Source organism: Anolis sagrei, chromosome 3 (assembly GCF_037176765.1).
Source record: "Anolis sagrei isolate rAnoSag1 chromosome 3, rAnoSag1.mat, whole genome shotgun sequence".
In the NCBI taxonomy this organism is placed as follows: Eukaryota; Metazoa; Chordata; class Lepidosauria; order Squamata; family Dactyloidae; genus Anolis; species Anolis sagrei.
Window position 1 is genome coordinate 227922820 of NC_090023.1, and position 21161 is coordinate 227943980.

The following is a 21161-nucleotide window of genomic DNA, read 5'->3' on the forward strand; positions in this document are numbered from 1 at the left end:
TTTATTCTATAAGCCACTCTGAGTCCCAGTTTTGGGAGGAAAAGATGGTACATAAACAGAATGGTTAATTTGTTGATTGACTGTTCTTCTCTCTTCCTGACTGAGTCCTGGCAAAAGTAGTCTCCATTTGCATTTCAAGTCTTCCACTGGTAAAAAAAAGATAATTATTACTGAAATCTTTCAGATTTAAAATTTTCTTTGGCCTTTTGGCCAGTTTGTTCTTCTTTTGGGATGAATATTTTGATGGTACAACTATCCCATTTTCTTCAATATAAATATATGTATAATATAAATGTACAACATAAATTTGGAAGGATTATCAGTTTTTCCCTGTTTTTCAAAGTTCTTTTTCCCTATCATAAAGTAGATTTTTTTTCACAATTATTTTTGTATTACAGTTCCTTGTAGTACTGATGTGACTCACTAGCTGTGTTTAAAAAAATCTTACTGAAGACCAGTTGGGAATCTGCATCAGAAAAAATAGACAATGAATTTCTTGTGCTAGAAGCATTCAGATAATGGAGGAGGTAGGTGGCAAGATTTGATTCATAATGACTCCGTTGACATGTATTTGCATTACCCATCATTCAATGAGTCACTGCAATCTTTTATGGGAGGTAACAAAAGTATGCATCATCAACAAATGTTCTTTTCTTTTGGAGAAATATTGGGTAATTATTCAGCCTTATTTTACAAAGTTCATAGTGTCACACTTTCTATAGATTATTTCATTTATGAGTATCGGAGGCATGATTTGTGCCAAGAAGACAATATTCAATTGTTGTTCAATTTTATTTTTAAACAAGCAGCTTGATGTTAATCATCGCTATTATTCATGATCTGAAAGCCTGATGTCATGCAAGAATGGCAGAACAAAATTGCTTTCTAAAACCTTTCAGTACATGATGTAGGGTCACTGAATTGCCTCACAGACTTCTGCTTTCTTTGGGCTGAAACAGTATTAGAAGGAACCACAAAGGTCATTCAGACCAAACATCTTCAAAAGCAGAACATTGAGTGGACAGAAGCCTAGAATAACTTTATACATGTAGTGGCCTGATGCTTTACAATCACTGGTGGCTCATGGTATTAGCAGGGAGGTCCTTTGCTGCTTGCCACAATTATGTATTTAAGCATCCCACTCTGCCTGGACCATGGCCACATCTTTTAATAACAGGAATATAATTATAATGATTTTTTTGTTTCTGAAGAATCAATGCATTATAAAAAGGTAAATTTCTAGTGCCTTTTGTCAGTGGACAGTATTTTTATTTATTTATTTATTTACAGTATTTCTATCCCACCTTTCTCAGCCCGAAGGTGACTCAAGGCGGCATACAAAATTGGTAACAATTTGATGCCACAACATATAAATATCAATTAAAAATATTTAACATAGCATAATAAAAATCCATATAAAACCATTAAAACTATAATCATCAATGTCTTCCAGTTAAACTCATTATCCATTAGCATTGTTTAAGCCGTTCCTTGTTCGCTCTTTCATAGTATCGTGTTTATCTATTACGCTGCATTTCCAAAAGCTTGTTCAAAGAGCCAGGTTTTTACTTTTTTCCGGAAAGTCTGGAGAGAGGGGACCAATCGAATATCCCTAGGAAGGGAGTTCCTGTGAGAAGGTCCAGCATCCCCCATAGGCAGGGGAACATCATAAGCATGTTCATCCATTCTGCTGGTTTTCTTATGATAAACAAGTCTCAGGCAGCCGTTTGAAGTTCTCTCAGCAACTCCTTTATTTCTAGCATGCCAGCAACTCAAGTCCAATCGAGCCTCCTGTTCCCCTTCCACTCTCCCTATTCTATCCACTCCTTCCCTCCCCCCTCCCCCTCCCTCCTTCCAATTAGTCCACCTGTGTCTCCTTGCTTGCTTTGATTCAGTGTCCTTGAATCCTGCAGGTGTTTTAAAGGAACAGCTTCTTTCCAACTCTAGGGTGGGACCCTCCACTGGCTCCCCTTTACAGTTCCACAGCTGAGGGCCCACCAATGAGAAGGCCCTGTCTCTCATCCCTGCTTGTGAACCTGTGCTAGAGATTTTCATCTGATCAGATCCATCCTCTTCTTTCTTCTTTTCTACACTCTTTTTGGCATGTCTTCCAGCAAATGAAGAAGACACAGTGACATGGCAGAAGAGCTGGAAATTTGTCAACATTGTCAGTGAATGTTTATTATCTGTGCATGTAGCATCAGTGTTTGAAATGTACACTTTCTCATGTCTGAAATTAAAAAATGTGCAGACACAGTGTCCATTCTGTAGTTTCACAAGAAGATAAGCAAATGTATTGATCAAGACCAGATATATTGAATGTGAACAGGGATGAAAACCCCGATCATTACATTTCCTAGTCTAAGTACTCTTTCACATGCCACACTTGCATTCAGTTAAACTATTGCTGCATAAGAAGAACACTCAGTCCTAAATTCTATTTAGCAATTAGTTTTCAAAATGTCTTTTATCTTGCAGTAACCTTCAACATGAGTAATCACAAGGTTTTGTACTTAAATTTCTCCAGAAGACAATCATTGCAAAAATGAGAACAAACCAGACTTACATCTTCCTCCTTGTTAATTATCTACAAGGAATGAGTGGAGTCTTGGCTTTTACTTGCTGATTTGTTCATGGAGGCCAAAAAGACATTTTGGCATGGGCCATTTAGTAACCAAAAGCATGATCTTTTAAAAGGACTTTGGCATTTAATTTTCTTTTTAATCTGCTGTAATGAATTATGTATTGGCATCTAGCAGAATGAGTAGATGCTGCTGTTTTGCACCTGTTGGAAGAGCACACCCTTCTGCAAAGTCATATCGAGCTTAAGTAGTTTAAGCTTAAAAATAGAAAAAATGGAAAACTGCCTCATGAGGAAACTTGTAATGAAGTTCTCATCAGGATATGAGAGGACTGGGGTCACCTGTACCATTAAACTGGCATTTTTGTAGAGCTGTCTTGGCATTTTTGTTGAGCTGTCCTGGCATTAATATGTATTCTGCATCCAGCAACTGGAACTCTTAAGTATACCACTCCTTTAGGCAGATATTTCTCCAAAACTTACCTATGCATACATGGTCTCGATTACATGCTGAATAGTGTTTTATTATCTTCCCTCATATTACTGTAGAGTACACCATATCCTGCCCTTCTCCCCATGGGAACTCAAGGCAGCTAATATCTACACAATCTAATGACAATTTAAAACAAAGTAAATATAAAAAAAATAAAAAAAACAATTAAATATTACTGTGTGGATATAAAGTTAAAATACAATTAGTAAAGGTAAAGCTTTCCCCGACATTAAATCTACTCTAGTCTGACTCTGGGAAGTGGTGCTTATCTCCATTTGTAAGCCGAAGAGCCAGCGTTGTCTATAGACACCTCCAAAGTCATGTGCCTGGCATGACTGCATGGAGCGCTGTTACCTTCCCGCTGAAGTGGTACCTATTGATCTACTCACATTTGCATGTTTTCAAACTGCTAGGTTGGCAGATGCTGGAGTTAACGGCAGGAGACTCCCTAGATTAGAACCACCAACCTTTCAGTCAGTAAGTTCAGCAGCTCAGCAGTTTAACCTACTGTGCCAGCAGGGTCCCCCTGGTACAACAAATACAAGTTAGATATCTGACAGGTCTGTAGAGAGAGACAGTCCTTCAAAATCCCAGGACAAAAGCCATATACAACTTTATAGGTCAAAATCAGCACTTTGAATTGTGCCTGGAATGGTTTGCCAGGCGCCCCAGATTTTAAGGGACAGTTCCTTATTTTGGGAAAATGTTCCATGTCCCAGGGTATCACTAGCCAGGATGTCCAAAGAAGAAGGGAAGTAGGAAGAGCTCAGGGAGGAGGGAAAGGGAAGGGATGGGCCCCTCATTGGCTGAGGCCCCAGGACATTTCTGACCACTATTCAAAGGCAGCCCCATATAGAGCACATTGCAGTGGTCCAACTGAGATGTAACCAAGGATTTTACCAATGTAGGCAGATCTGACTTCTCCAGGAATGGGTGCTGTTGGTGCTCTAGCTTTAACTATGCAAAAGCACTCCCCATCAATGCTGGGGAGTGCCGGGACTCTAGGTTCAGGGCTAAATCCAGGAGTACTCCCAAAATACGAACCTGTATTTTCAGAGGGAGTGTGACCCCCATCTAGAACAGGCGGGATCCCTATTCCCAGATCTGTCTTTTGACTAACCAGGAGCACCTCTGTCTTGGCTGGGTGATGCTTCAATTTGTTCACCCTCATTACAGCTGCAAGGAACTGGTTTAGCACAGGAACAGCTGATTTATGGACTATAGGGTGAGGAATTCTGGTAGACTTGGAGATTAGGTTCAGTTCCTGGGTGTTCCTGTGAGTGGAACTGCCTCCTTCCAGTATGCACAGCCAGATGTTATCAACATATACAGTGAAAGGAAACTGGTGTTATACCCTTGCCTTTTGTTGGTGATATGTGAATTTAGCTAGCTAGGGTTCTATTCTTGGGGAAAGGGTGGGATATGAATAAAATCATTGATCAATTTGTTGGATTTAGAGTTTAAAACAATACATGGGGAGATTACATGCCTTGTTGTTGAGGAAAATATGCTTCTTGGCAGGTTTTAGAAGCACGATTCTCATCCTTTAAAAACAGGGTTACATCTACTTTGTCTCTATAATGTATTTTATTAAATCACTGTAGTCTGGAAAACATCAGTGTACCACTTTGGTTTGGAGAAGAAGTCAGGGCCCTAGGTCTGAAAAAATGGCTTGAATTCATATGGGACTATCATAATTCTGGAAGACCCATATGATACCTAAGTTATCCATCAGATATTTCAACAGTTATATTAAAGTTCCCTGATATTATCCAAAGGTTATGAGCATCCCATACTGTCAAATAATACTTTCTCTGAAAAGGAGGGAAAGAAAATCAATTTTTATAAAAATAGTTCTTTGAACAGTCTTGATATTCTTGATAAAATGCATGGCATTCATTTCCCTACAAAGCATACACTGCATTCCATACTTATTCTTTTCCACATCATTGTTAACGGCTGTAATTCCAGAATCGCCTACTATAATGTAAGGCCCAGTGAACTCTGCAGGGACTTATATCTGAGTAAACAGGTATAGATTCTGGCTGTTAATCTTTTCATCATCTTGCAGACTTTCAAGTCTTCTACTTCAGAGGCTCTCTATCTGTAACGTGATTTTTTTTAGAGGTAAGAGATAAAAAAGAAGTTATATTTTCATCTATGGGAGCTTTGGTGCCTGCAGGATTCCTATTACTCTATTTCAGTCCAGATTTTAGGTAGCAGGCGCTTGTTTTAAAACAGAGAGGTGATCTATCCAAGGCTTGGGGGCACAACATACCATCACTAGATCACAGAGGAGCTCCCTTCCTTGGGTGACTCTACCCCCAATATTTAATTTTTAATGTTGATTGATTAACTGATTGACTGATTAAAAGATTGGGGATATATTTTGTAATAAATTTTCTTGCATTATTCATATTCCATTCTTTCCTAAAAGCTGAAAGTCAACCATCCAAGCGCTTCATGAGGCCCAGGGCAGATATTTTTCAAAACTGAGTGGGAACCATGAAGTAAATCAGATGTTACTTTGAGTTTTTAATAATGCTTTCCAAATTTTAAAACGGCCCAGCAATGTTGTCACTTGAATCTCTGAAAGGTTTAAGGCAACATTTTTATTATTTTTTATAAGGATGAGCTTTTTATAGTAGTAGAACTAAACACATATTTCAAAAAACACACATTCACGTTTATATTTTTTTGCACACAAAAGGAATATGGTTTATTTAAATCCAGTTTTCAACAAAATTAATATGAAAGATTATTTTTCATTATAAGCAGTTGTTATGGATGGGAGCTACTTTGCAATATAGCTGTTGTTGTTGTTGTTGTTGTTCTGTACCTTTAACTCACTCCTAATGTATGGTGTAGCCCTATCCCTAGCTATTCTTGGCAAGATTTCTTCAGAGGATATTTCACATTGCTTTCCTCTGCAATGGAGAGTGTGTGACTTGCCCAGGGCCATTCAGGAGGTTTCCATAGATGACCAAGGATTTAAATCCTGGTTTCCCGGAGGTCATGTGCAACACCGAAACCACTATACCATGTTGGCCCTGATAAAATAAAACAAAAATATTTATTTGGGAGGCTTTCAGACAAAGTAGAGGAGGCATAAGGAGTCTAAACTGGTGATGTTGCACCATACATAGACAGTGTGATATGCTTTTGTGAACTACAATACTCAGAATTCCCTAACCAGCATGGTGGTCATGCTGGCTGGGGAATTCTGGTTATCACAGCCCAAGAGAAAACATTATTCAGGCACTAATGTTTACAGGGAGAATGTTGCACCAATGCAGCCTATCCTTTTTTCTTGCTCTCATGGAACTCTACATTGTTACAGGAGTTTGTGACATCAAAGGGAACCCTTAGATTTCAAGAAAGGCTGCTCCAAAGAAGGGGTGAGAACCCTTTGAGATTAGGTTTCAATTCCCATAAGTCCCAGTAATCATTAACAATGATAAGAATTGAATTGTGTCTCAGACTCCCAGAGACTGTAAGGCAGGGATGTACAGGTCTGCATCATCATGCAGGGAGCTCTATGGTGGCAGATACAATGTTGAATAGGGGAAATATGTTCCAGATTTTCATTTTTAAAAATTATACAAAGTATTGTACCTTATCCCCAAATAGTCTGCCACCATGAATAGCTCCTTTAAGATTAAGTCTAAATCCAAGAGTGGATTCATCACCTTATTTTCCTGGGAGCCACCAGATGCCACTGCATTTTGAATTATAGTTCCCTGAATCGCTCAGTCAGTACGGCCAGTGTGGGTTAGGAGATTCTGGGATTCACAACCTAAATTAGTAATATTTCCAAGCACTGTTTATATATAGCATAAAAACCATTTGTTTCCATATACAGGTAGATGTCATTTGGAAAATTATAAAAGGATTTCCAGAGTCATAACTTTAACCCAGCTGGAAAGTCTACACAGAATTTCCTGACATTTTCTGCAAGGATGAGCACATGCCTCATTTACAGAAGATCACCTTTTCAGTGCTAAAAATTTCCAAAGGAGAAAGTCTCAGGAAATAGCACAACCTCTGCCTGAGCACTTGAAGAGCCAGTACTAGTCAGAAAAACCATGCTGAATAAGCAGATCAAAGGGATGGCTCACCTGAATATGATACTGTATTTCTGACTGAAGAGATCTGAAATGCTTGTTTCTCTCTCATTTCTGCTAGGTCATTTTTAAAACAACTTTTTCCATCTGATCCACTCAACTGGATTTTTTTTTTGCCTTAAGCTATACTATGCTACATCTGCTTACCCAGTATTAGTCTTTATCAATCACTATGACCCACTGCCATCTTTTTTTAAAAAAATGGTTTTGTCAGCTGTTTTCGATATTTTTTTAATAATAAAAATCAAGGCTGCTGGGAGTTATCAAGCATTATTTGTTCACTTTTTCAGAACAGGTACATTGATATAAGCTGTTGAGAGTACAGGAAAAAGTGATGGATCCTGCTTCTTAGACAAGCAGCAACAGTAAAGCTTATTGTATTTTCTACAGAACAACACAGAGGTTATCAAAGGATAAATGCTGGGTATGTTTTTATTTTATTTTATGGGATTCCTACTTGAGCCTATCAGTTTGAGTGATAAGGCTCCTTCGCATTGATAATACACATTTTAAAGTAAAAACTAAAGGTAACACTTGATCAGACTTTTATTAAAGTTTATTACAAGTAGAAACTAGGCAGCCAGAAGTGAACACCACTGAGTTCAATGAAGCATAAACCTACGTAGCTAGCCATACAATTGCAATCATGTGCCATAAAAACAAATAGTGAGATTATATTATTCCTGTTTGGTTTTAGAAGCCAGTCTATATTTATTGTGTTTTAATTTTTGTTCCATGTATTTTAATATGTGTATGCTTTACTATGTGATTTTAAGGAATGTATTTTAGCATAATTATGTATTTTTACTATGGTGATGATTATGATTATTATTCATGAAAGAATTTCAAGGCAGAATATAAGCTACTGAAAGAAATCATCATCGTCATTGTCATTATCAACTAGGAGATTATAAATAGAAAACCTTTGGGGTATGAATGTGGAATATCTTTGGAGATGGAACATAAATATTAATAGTAATACTGATGTCCACAAAAAATTGTAGCATCCTTTCTAGTATTCAGGTATGATTAGCAAACAATAGAGGTCTGTCTCTCAGCCTGGTAGTTTCCAGATGTTTGAACCTTAGCTCTCAGAGGCGGCCCAACCCATTAAGCAAAGTAAGCATTTGCAGTATAGTTGATTTTGCCCAGGGGCGCTCTTGAGGCGCTATTGAGGGAAAATAGACCTTAACATATGTGAGTTGTAGTTACTGGGATGAATAGTTCTCCTAAAATCAAAGAGCATTCTGAACTCCACCAATGATGGAGTTGAACCAAATATGGCACACAGAACTCCCACGGCGAACAGAAAATATATATCATTGTTGGGGGGGGGGGGGAATACTGTTTGCTTACCGTTGAAAATTACCTAGGGCCGCCTCTGTTAGCTCTCACTATTTTTGACCACCAGTCATGCTGTCTGAGGCAAATAAGAGTTATATTTCAAAGTATCTGGAAAGACCAGGGTATGGGAAGGCATGAAAGAGGTTGGTTGTTGCTTTCATGCTCTGATGTGTTTCTTGGAGGTCCTCAATTATCCATGATTAGAATGCATGGACTACATGAATCTTTGGTCTAGCCCAGCAAGATGATTTCCAGTCTGGAAAAGGATCCATATTGTCTGTGGTATTATGAGAGCTATAGACCAGTGTGTTACCAGTATCTGTTTGGAATATGTCCCTGAATGTACCATGGAAACAAAAAACTGTGAAAATAGCAAACCCTATGGAAAAGAACAATTTCCACCAGAAGTTACCATGCAGCAATGCCTCACAAATTCCTATAAAGATATCCTTGCTAACAATAAACACCAAGCTAAAAAACAGAAACCTGGTAAGCATGGTTTTATACTATTCCAAATTTCTAATGAGAAAAATGTATCCAGGACTGTGCCACACCTCCACCCTATCGAGTCTACATGGATAGGAGGGCAAATGGATTTCTAGAAGACATTTATGAAATAAAGGCTGATCAGCTTTGATTTGTGATAAAGCTATCCTTCTTAAGCATTCACACCTGCCAGCTTTAGTCTTCTAATAACTGGGCAAGAACATTCTGTTTGATCAGACTTAAGAAGTGTGAAATGAGAAGCGTCTGCAATCAGGAGGCTCGTTTCACTCCATCACTCCTTGAATGGCACCATTTTGAGAAGGCATGTTCTGGTGGGTTAAGTGAGTAAACAGCGGCTCCCTCTAAATTGTCTGATGGAGGCGAACAAAACGTCTCTCCTTTTTTGTGCTCAGGCGGCAATTACTTTCCTTGTTTGCTGAAGGAAATGTTCAGGACATGCTCGAGTGCATGTTAATTCTCTTCCACGTGTTTGGATAATTATCTGTTTCCCAGCTCTGCATTAGGGTGGATCATTTTCGTGACAATTTGAAAAGTTTGACATTTCTTGCTTCAGTGCGAGAAAATAATCTTGCCCTTTCTAGTGACAAAGTCTTGGGCAATGTCAAATTAATAAAACCACATACATTGTTCTATGCTGTGCAGCTACCAAGAAAACAAATGGCTTTATCTGAATATCCAATTATATAAGGAAATTCATATTGAACAGCAAGTCAATGCACTTTTACCTGAGACTAAATCCTATTGAGTTTTCACTAAATTCAGTAGGGTCTAGTTTTGAGTACACACTAATAGTATTGCACTATAAATTCATGTCAACACTTAACATTCCCTGGATCTGGTCAGAAAGCCATACAGTCTTATCAATAAATTTTGCAAATTTGTCTTCAGAATCTGAGTAATCAGTGTTTTAGTTGGAGACTTGTACAGAAAGGAGAATGTTTTTAAGCAAGTCTGAAAAAACATGGCAAAAGGTATTGAAAATGTTATGGAACAAAGGTTTTCTTCTTGCTCTCTTTCTCCAGCATGACAATGTGGATGACGAATCATCAGAATCAGAGGTGACAGCAGAGAAAAGCAATGGGAAAATGCTAAATGGCCAGAGTCAGTGTCCTTATAAAGGAAACAAAGTCATCATATTGGCATTGTCTCATTTCCTTCATAAGGTATTTCCCTCCAGACAACTCAGGTTTTAGGTTCTTAGTCTCAGGAAGGCAATCACCCTATTTGATCTCGCCAGCCATTATGCTCCATTTCCTCTGGCCACTTGGTTGTAGGGCCTGGGTCTGCCATTCACAACGTGCCACTCATTCTGCCTGGTGGCTCCCATGTTCAGGCTTCCGATGCCTCCTACCTTCCACTCTGACTGTTCACTTGTAATAATGCATTTGCCCTTTCCCACATCTTGTGGTACTCCAGCATTTCACTACCCACTTTATTCAGCACAGTGCCTCACCAGATGTTCAATGGCATTGGTGGGGGGTGGTGGCAAAGATCCATTGGATGGTTATTGATAATGTTCCCAAGTGATAGTGGGAAGCAGCATACTTTATTCAAAAAACCCAGGGCCCTTCATGATTTGTGAAGTGATCACGTTCTTCTGTTTTCTCTTTTGTTTTGTTTACAGGTTCAAAAAAGCATGCAAGTCAGCCAAGAAATGGGATTAATTTCTAAATATTTTCGAGTATTCCTTCTATTCTCAATTTAATGGCCGTATGGGGAAAAAATCTGTGCACACACAACTATGTAAAATATCCTTTTAAACACCATAAAAGGACAGGATAGGCCAACCAACACAATCCTAGTCTACCCATGGGCCATGCCAACACACTGATGGAAAGGTGGAAAGGCACACAAACAATACGACTGCTCAAGAAGGGTCACACAGATGTCATGCTCTATTGCCCTCATCAGATGGGGGAAGAATCAGCAGCATGCTTCCCCTGTGGGATCACCTTGCGGGTAATCTGAGCGATGCAAGGGGTGGAGTGACAGGGTCCCCACACTCCGCGGCAGTGGTTGCCGGATTTGTCACAATGCGTTGCTATTCCGGCAACCAGTGTGAAGAGGTCCTATATGTTCTGTCTCACTTGCAGAGGCAAAAACGGTGCACACCAACATCTTCTTCAAGGTCAAACAGACAAAATATCCTCCAGATTCAAGTGCGTTAGGGAAGAGAGGTTAATGCTTGCAAAGCATCATATGTGAATCTGAATCTTTCTTACAACATGATTTCATTGATCCATACAGCCCATTGTTGCATATTACAATGAGCTCAAGGGTCCAAATTGCTAGGTCTTTCATAGCTAAGCTGCCAGAGATCTTTTAACTAGAGATGCTTGAGACTGAAACTGGAACTTTGTCATGCATGCTACCCACTAAAAATATGGAGACTTATTCATCAATTCAAAAAGGTGGCATGAGACTGTATGAGTGGGGACATACTGTACATCCCTGCCACTTGCATGTGCCATATGATCTCCTTTGGGTGGCACGAGTGCAATGTATAGAGAATTGATGTCTGCAAATAAAATTCCACACTGTCCCTGAAGAGGCGTCACTTGTCCAGAGAAGGGGTCACATGATGTGTGTGATCTCACAGGAGGAGTTTGGGATACTTCTCTGCTCTGGGTTTAAATTCTTTCATTCATGCTTTCCTAAATGCTCAAATGAAAAATAGAAAAATATGTAGAAGAGAAAAGCTGTAAAGACACAACTGAATTATATGTGCTAGCCTGTTGCTGCATCTTACTACTACAAAAAAAAATACCCAATGTAATAAAATTATACTACTATATATCTAAATATAAAAGTTTAATATCTTGTTAATATGCAGACATATATCAGCACAGCCAGGAAATATAGTCAGAACAAGCAGGTCCAGACCAGGCAAAGTTATTCTGAAAGCTGTATTTTTGTCAGGCAGATTTCCTGTATTAATAATACTCAGCAATGTAAAAAAAAAAGCTGTATTTGGGGAAATATATGACGGCTTGAGGTTTTTGTTTTTTTAAACTATTAAATAAGCAATTTCTTATCATGGGGAATAAATGCAGACCTAATCAACACTGGAATTAAAACAAATCTACATTATTTAGCCTGTTTATTTAAATATTCACAAATATCAGATTGTACGCTAGCTCTTCAGATGGATATGCAGCTTGTATGGAAAGTCACAATTATTTGTTACAACAAAGGATCATTTATGCAAAAAAAGATGAGGGCTTCCATACAGTTAACTTGTCAGTAATATTAATGACCCACTTTTACATTAGGCAGCCTTGATTTAGCCTCAGGCAGTTCTCTTGCAGCTACTCATTAAATGCCAAGAAAGAGATGGCACAGAGAGATTATGATTTAAATAAAAAACAGTGTACTTTACATTTCTCATGTTCTGCAGTGAGTAATAGCTTTCCTTCATTCCCTTTAGTTTAGGGGCTTTATCTTGAAGCCATGGCTTCATTGGGTACTTCTGCACCTGTGGTACATTTGTGGGCCTACCATGTACCAAAAGCAAGGCCATAATAATTTTTACTCCTTTGTTGTGATATTTTAGAGTGAAGTTTATTATAAAAAATGGTGTGTGACTCCAGATGCATAGAATTTAACCCTTCTGCTTGTTTCTTTCCTTTGTATTACCTCAATTTGATGCATATCAGATATACTGGATTATTATTATTATTATTATTATTATTATTATTATTATTAAACTTTATTTGTACCCTGCTAGCATCTCCCAAAGGACTCGATGCGGCTTACAAAGGCCAAGGCCTCGATACACAACATAACAATACACCTAAAGCAAAATTAAACAATTAAAGCAATATTAAAAACAACACAACAACAGCAGTAAACAATACACCAAAACACAATAAAAACTGGGCCGGCCAGAGTAAAGGGTACAGGATTAAAAGTGCTGATGTGACAGGTGATGTGTACGGATTATAAGGCAAGTGCAGTGTGCAGTGTGCGGCAATCTTAATTCTAATAAAGTGCTTCTGGATCACAATTTCATAATTCCACCCCCTCACACACACACACCAAAGTGTAGTCATAGGCCAACACACTGGGGGAGGGTTGAGTTGGGTAAGGTTATTTATTACTTGTATTGCTAAGTTCTCTATGCACTTTGCAGTTTAAGAAATTAATATTGTAATACAGTCCTCAAACTCAGGGTAGAAAGGAGTTCTGAGTGAATTTTTTTTTAAAGAAAACTCTGGTTTAAATGGACATCAATGCACGGGTCCTGAAACCTTTTAAAGTAGAGGGCCGATTTATGGTCCCTCAGGCTGTTGGGGAAGCAGACTATAATTTGAAAAATAAAACAAAACATGAACTATTTCTCATGCACACTGCACATATCTTATTTGCAGTGCCAAAAAACAATCAAATACAAATGAAAAGCATTTTAACCAACATAAACCAACCAGGATTTCAATGGGAAGTGTGGGCCTGCTTTTGGCAGATGAGATAATTTAAGTTAATTAGGATTGTTGTGTGCCTTCAAGCCATTTCAGCTTAGAGCGATCCTAACTCTAAAGTTTAGAGCGGGACCCAGACAAATGACCTTGGAGGGCTGGATCTGGGTCTTAGTTTGGAAACCCCTCTGTAATATAAGATTATACTCCCAATGTGTATTTAACCCTAAAATATTGAATATTTTAAATGCCAAGGAACTAGCACATTCAAGGGACCTGGGAGAGAGGATGAAGGAGTCAGAGAGTAGTTGCATATTCACACTAACACAACCAGCAGACGATGAAACTTTTTCGTGGGGATCCTGTTTTGATGGGAAGTTCTGAAACTTGGCCAAGGTTTGGATGGTGCATATATGCATTGCAGAGGGTAGCTTTGACCTGATTCCAGGATCTACAATATTCTCAGCTTCATGGAGGAATCATCCAGTGTTGTGTGTTTTCATATCCCTCCCTGCCACAACATGCATGTGTAAATTGTCTGAGCACCCATTCATTTAATCAGCTTTGTTGTGAGATGTGATTTACACTTAGGTGCATGGATGCTGATTATGAGCGCTATTCCGGAGTATCTCTTAATTTTGCTTATCCTAGTTTAAAGGCTTTAATATGTGTGCATTTTAATATGTGTATTTGATAGAAATATGTTTTAGTATGTGCTTTTTATGGAATGTGTTTCATTATGAGTTATTTTAACTATGTTGTTTGTGCCTTGTTTTGAGCCCTAGGGAGAAGCAGACAACAACAACAACTACAATAATAAATCAGTCATAGTAGCAGTATTTCACTTGTGCAGATTTGATTATTCATGGATTTGATTAATTTGTTCTCTCTAGGAATCTCTGAAACCTCCAGCACAACATTATGGTCAATGCCTGGCAGAAGTTTACTATATAGTTGGGTTGGAGGATCTAGAGATTCCTAGAGAGATTATTCTATTAGAAGTTAACCATGCAGTCAAGATGAAAGATCTAGGTAGGTGTTCTCTCTGATTTAAGAAAAGGTGTTTTTATCATAGTTTGACCACTTTCACAGAGATCCTGTGCCCAGTGAATGTGAAGTAAATACTTTATTTCCTTTTCAAAATATGCTGTCACCCTGAGATTCTTCTCTTCTTCACCCTTCCACTGGGGACTAGAGATTAAGGGCCAGGTTTTGGTAATCTGGGTGAAATCTTGAGATATGGGAACTCTAAATCACTGCAGATATTGTCATTTACTTTAGGGAACTTTCAAAGAGTTTTACCAAGAAATACAATTCATGCGATTCCAGCTATCATGGAATAGAATGCTAGCTAAATAAATATTGCCAGATTATAGCTACAGGGCAGAAGTAAATAAATGTTTTTCTTTTTTTTAAAAAAAAATCCAATTATGACAAAAACCATAAATCAGAATTGTATGTGCCTCTTCTTTCTGGCATTCTTTCCTGAAAGACATCTATTTCAGGCATCTACTAGCTTTGCCAATCAATTTGTTCTAACAGTGATGGTATGTAGTTCTACACAGATACTAAAATCAAGTTAGGAAATAGATTATACTGAACCATTCTGCATCAGAGCACCTACACAATCGCTACAGGAATCCATTCAAGGCTGGGATGGTGACCACAGGATCCACTGATTGCAGGTGGAAACTGAACACAGGAACCACAATATACGGGGCTTTTCCCAGTAACTGATCTACTGAGATGTGCCGATGTGCATATCCATGTCCATTTGGAATCATCCAGGTTTGGAGCCCTGAATGGGATATATTCTGATTGGCTACAGCAGGTTTTCTGGTTTGTGTTGCCAGCACGGTGTGTACAGTGCTTCTTCTCCTTTTTTGCCATGGAGCCACCAAAGAAAGTACATGTTGGGTTGCATGGCAAAAGGGGAGAGGAACCGATGTAGGATGGGCAAATTTGCCTATATAATGGGGTCATACATCAAATGCTTTGTCATAATGCTATGGAATTGTGCAATTTGTAGTTTTGTGAAGCATTTATCCATCTCTGTTGGAAATCTCTAGTCCCAGGATTCTATAGAATATAGCAATGGCAGTTAAAATTGTGCCAAATGACTACAACTCTGCAGTTTGGATGCTCTCTATGAATGCATCTACACCATAAAATTAATATTGTTCGACACCAGTGTAACTGCCATGGCTAATGCTATGGAATCCAAGGGATATTAGTTTTACATTATTTTTAGTTTTCCTTGACAAAGAGCATGGGTGCCTTACCAAACTACAACCCCTGGGATTTCAAAGCATTGAGCAAGGGACCTTACTTCAGAAGCTCTGCTTGTTCTTAGTATTGGAGAAAGATACACCAGGCTATTCAAAAAATACTAAAGATTAACTTCCCAAAACCCCCGGAAACATATCTATTAGGAATACAAAACGAAATCAAACTGAATAGAAATCAAGAAAAAACCCTATTTCTGCTAAGCACAGCAGCAAGACTGGTGCTCGCTAGGAGATGGAAACAAAAAGAAGCCCCCAACTCAGGAGGACTGGATCTTAAAAGCTTTCGACATCATTCAAATGGATGATCTATCTCAGAGAATTAACGGAACGACCAGAAGAACTGACTGGACAGACTTTAAGGACTACATAAAAACAAAAGAAGTACCAATAATAATTGACCTGACCTGCATCTAAACAAGGAATAAGAAGGAAGAAGAAATACCAGCTAGAAGGATGAATGAGGGTGTATTCTTATTGAATAAGAAAATTTCCTGGATTACCTTGGGAAGTCACACCACAGAATGGAACTGAAGACTCAAGGGCACGAGGGTGGAGGGTGGAATGTGAAGGGCTGTTATCTGGTGTGGGGCACGAACTTCCTACCCTCCCCATACCATCCACCCCCCCCCCCCTCATACCCTCCCTCCCCAGCACGTTTGCTATCACCGGACTGTTATAAAACATAAAACTCAATAAAAAATTTTTTTTAAAAAAAAGAAGCTCTGCTTGTTCTTGAAATCTGATCAACTTCATATTCTACACTGCTGTAGGCCATTTAATATTTGCATATTTGCATTAATTTTAATGTCTGCAAGGTGACAGTTGCCCTTTATTTAACATTGAGATGCTGCATTAAAAAAGAGGTGGGGGAACAGCACTGGTTAAATGTTACAGTCTTAAAAAACATTTCAAATTTTCAGACCTCAAGATTAGTTTTCTTTAACCCCTGAGCATCACCCTATGTTTCCAGGGGATCCACTGGCCTCTCTGTCTCCAAAATATTTTGATTCTCACTCCACAATGCTCCTTCTCCAGACCCACTCCCTTCTTCAGTTGTCTTCAGCCTAAAACGCATCAATTCTCTCAATACACTCAAGCCCTTATGTAATTTTCCAGCTTTAGATCTATTTATATTTGTCTAAAGTCTCAGACCTGCAAATATAGGAAACCTGGGGCTTGTAAGTGAACAACCAAGTTCACAAGTAGCAATGCAATCCTGGAAAGTATTGTGGAAAATAAGTTTTTCTCAGTGTGAAGAATTTTTTTTGCTATGCTGTTTTGAGCAAACACCATTAACCCAAATTTTCCTGCAATGTTTGCTCAAGAGACTACTTTAAAATAAAATGTCACTTGCTGTAATTTCCTTATTAAGCTTCCCCAGTTACTCCATCATTCAATATATGGATGCATGGAGAGATTAAACAGATATTACATTGTTTATACAGCACTTAATGAATCAGTATATTTTTAACAAGGAAGCATAGACTAATTGTACTCATTAGGTAGCAGTATTTTCTTGCTGCATTCCTGAGAATTTTTTCTAAAATGCTACAAAACGAGACACATTCAATGTATATTAATGTATGTATGATGTCCGTGTGTGCGGACAGAGTGGGGAGTGAGTTTTCTAGAATAACCAATAATGTGAACCTTAATAAAGGAACTTCTGGTGTCAGGTTTTATCTTTTGGAAGGCTTGGATTAATATGAAATGCACAGCTGAGGTACCTGTGGTTTGAAGTGCTTGAGTGACTCTTTTAATTGCCGCAATCTGTTGTTCTTCTCAGATCTATTTGGAAAGGTGTTCAGTAAGGCATGTGTTTTGCTGATGAGCTGTTCTACGTCTTGTAAAGCTGAAATGTTTTGGCTCGTGTCAGATGTTGGCACTGCTGATACTTAAAGATTTAAGAAGAAGAAATGAAAGGATGAAGCCTGAATGCTAACAAAGAGAGAAACACAAATACAGTAATAGCTCTTTGAAGTATTAGCATGAGGTAGGTTGTTATTCTGTGGTATGCTTTCCTTAAAAAAACAGAACCCAGAGAACTGCCTGAAGAAAACTACTGACATAAGGTTTGTCTATGAAAGTGGTTCCCAACCTGTGGGCTGCGGCCCAGCAGTAGGCTGCAAGAATGAAAATCCGACTCACGAACCTCCTTCCTCTTTTTTGAATTTAATCTAATTTGATTTATTTCCACAGAGCTGACCAGCCCCACTCCTTTTGGTACTAATGTTGGAAAGTGGTCTCTGGTCAAAATGGTCCTCGGTCAAGTGGGCCCTGGTCTAAGTGGTCCCTGGACTAAGTGGGCTCTGGTCAGGTTCCCAGAAGCTCTAGCCAGCTTGTTCAATGGTCAGGAATTCTGGAAGTTGGAGGCCCAAATAGCTGGAGGGCTGCAGTTTGAGAATGACTGGTGTAGAGCATCCCCTGTGTTTAAACCACATTGATATTTTAGACTCCCACTTGTCAACTAAAGCATTTCCAAGTAATCTTCATTAGCTGACAATCCTGGCAGAGTGGTGAATGTCTAATTGTTCTTGATTGTGTATCAGTCAGGATGACTAATTTTAAGGAAGAAAAATAAGATAGAGTAGAAACTGTTCATACTCCAAATGATATGCAATTCTAGTCCTACTGTTTTTGACACTTAGAGTGGAAAGGGCAATGTAAGGCTTGTGTTCTTAAAATCAGCACTAAGTATATTAAAACATATTATAAATATTTAATATAAAACAAATACATACTACTTAAACTGACTTCACTAAATGTTCCTGGCTCTAAGGCATCCAATAACTTCCTCATCTTTTTTTCTAACCAGTGGTCTAATACACATTGAATAGAAGGAACATAAGAAAAGTCCATGAAATTTCATGTTGCAATCCCAGGTGACAGCAGGATTGAAGAGAAACAACTGGAAAAGCTGACACAATATGAGGATTTAAAGCCCGAACTGCAAAGACTCTGGCACAAGCCAGTCAAGATGGTCCCAGTGGTGATTGGCACACTGGGTGCAGTGTCTAAAGACCTTGGCCTGCACTTAAACATAATCGGCACTGACAAAATTACCATCTGCCAGCTGCAGAAGACCACCTTACTGGGATCTGCATGCATTATTCGCCGATACATCACACAGTCCTAGACACTTGGGAAGTGTCCGACATGTGATCCAATACAACAGTCAGCAGAGTGATCTTGTCTGCTGTGGACTCATCTTGCTGTGTTAATAACAATAACAACAACAACAACAACAACAATAACTTCCTTTAAGAATATGGAACACTGCCACCAGTTGAATCTGACACTTCTGAATGAGACCATTTGTTTTCTTCAAAGTACAATGATAAGAACAGTTGGGGATCTATTGTATTTCCTTCTGCTTTCAAAGGTAGTCAAGGTGTTAATATTCCTCTCCTAGCTTTCTCCAACTATATTTTAAGACTATGCTCTTGACCTGTTCAAATTTATGTCAATTTATTCTATTGCAGACAGAAAATGCAACTCCCACATCAATAAAAAAAATTAAATGAAATTCTCTCCGGTAACAATAAGATGTGATCAGTATCTTCTCAGTGCTGAATGAATAATTCCACTAGCATTAAAATAAACAAATTTTAAACCCTTACTCAAAGAACCTGAAGTCAGCCCTCTAGGTTAATTAGTTTCTTTGCAGCTTTTGGAAGTGAGCCCCTTCAAGCAGAACAAGAAAAGTCAATAATGGTTTAGACAAATGATCAAGTGGCCTGATACGGACACAACCTGCTTCCTTTAAGTCTGAAACATTTTACCAGCAGTCTGTGCCCTTCCATTGCATGCTTTGAGACTGTCATCATCCTAAAGTTCTTGACTTTACATTCCATCTTTATGTCAGAATTGCTTACACTGCACTCCTTTCAAAACCCATTTTTCATTTTTCCCCATAATCTCAAATATGCCTACATTTCATCAAGCCACATCAAACCCATTTTTGTTGCAGTATTATTGCTTGTTGGGTGCTTTCATGTTGTTTCCAACTTATCATGACCCTAAGATGAATCTAACACCAGATTTTATTGAGAAGATTTCTTCAGAAGAGGTTTGCCTTTGCCTTCCTCTGAGGCTGGAAATGTGTAACTTTCCCAGTATCAGCCAGAGGTTCTCATAGCTGAATGTATATTAGAACCATGTCCTCCAGAGTGAAGTCCAATGTTCAAACCACTACAACACAATGGATCTCTGTTGCAGCATTAGTGGAAGTTTATTTTGTACTTTTGGCAGGCTCAATTCTAAATGGTACACAGCATGTTCTCGGTAAGAAATATGACAAATGCCCTCTGATTATAATCTGATGGTGAGAATAATATGTGATTCAGTATCACAATAATTAATATCAGCTGAACTTCTGCATCAGAACATAGCTCTGCACTTGGAGTTCCACATCTCCCCTATATCCATGATAGCCCACTGCTGCTGTTATATTATATATTTTTGTATAAGTCAACCTCATATATCAGACAAGAGCAGCTTTTAGATCCAAAATTATGGATTTTGACAAGACACATAGATAAGTCAAGGGACATTCCACAGAGAGGTGAGAGCACTAGTGTTCCCTCAGGGGGGCAGCCACCTCTGGCCACTAGTGCCACTTTTTAAGCCATACATTGCACTGTGGTGGAGAGAATGGCTTTTTTAGGTTTCCCCAGAATGTATGAAGCATTCATTTTGTCACTCTAATTAAAGAAAGGGGTGGTTTATTTTTTGATATGAGTTAAGGTATAGTACCTGCATTAACCTGTGAAAAAGTTGACCTAGGTTTTTTTAGTTAATTTTTTGATGAACATTTCTAGACTAATACGTAAGAATACATATGCCGGGGGAAGTGGAGACAAATTAGATAAAGGAGAAGCAACAGGTCTTAACTTGGTCTGGGAAAAAGGGAATTGGATACAATCTCAAATGAAGTGCATCTGCTTTTTCCTCTCCTTTCAAGCTGAAGGCAGCTGGATATTCATAATACGACTTGCTGCCTCCTCCTCCTCCTAGAGGAGTGCCTAAAACAGGACTGATATGGAAACTACTCGTAGATTATTAAAACTGTTTTTTTCTCTTTTGCCATATATCACATTTTCAAATTTCTACTCTGAACTAAGGATGGATGACTTTATCTCGGTTATACTTTTAAGACTGAACAGAACTTTAAAAGCTATAGTTTGTTCTATTTTTATTTCTTCACTACATTGCAATTTTTTAATCTGTGAAAATATGCATTTATATTTATTTTTAGGTAAAGGTAAAGGTTTTTCCCTGACATTAAGTTCAGTCATGTCTGACTTTGGGGGTTGGTGTTCATCTCCATTTCTAAGCTGAAGAGCCGGCATTGTCCGTAGACACCTCCAAGGTCATGTGGATGGCATGACTGCATGGAGTGTCATTACC

General features: G+C 38.5%; 1 protein-coding gene across 3 annotated transcripts in view; it reads right to left on the minus strand.

The window, feature by feature from the left end:
• LOC132770706 (glypican-5-like) overlaps positions 1-21161 on the minus strand; it is a 445124-nt gene that overhangs the window by 106198 nt on the left and 317765 nt on the right. The window contains exon 8 of one of the 3 annotated variants that reach the window (XM_067465942.1): positions 9854-10159. The exons of the other annotated variants lie outside the window; for them this stretch is intronic. Within the exon in view, the coding sequence (XP_067322043.1) occupies positions 9869-10159 (291 nt within the window). The 3' untranslated portion in view covers positions 9854-9868. Of the gene's footprint in view, positions 1-9853; positions 10160-21161 lie in introns of those variants that run through there. 3 annotated transcript variants of the gene reach the window in all.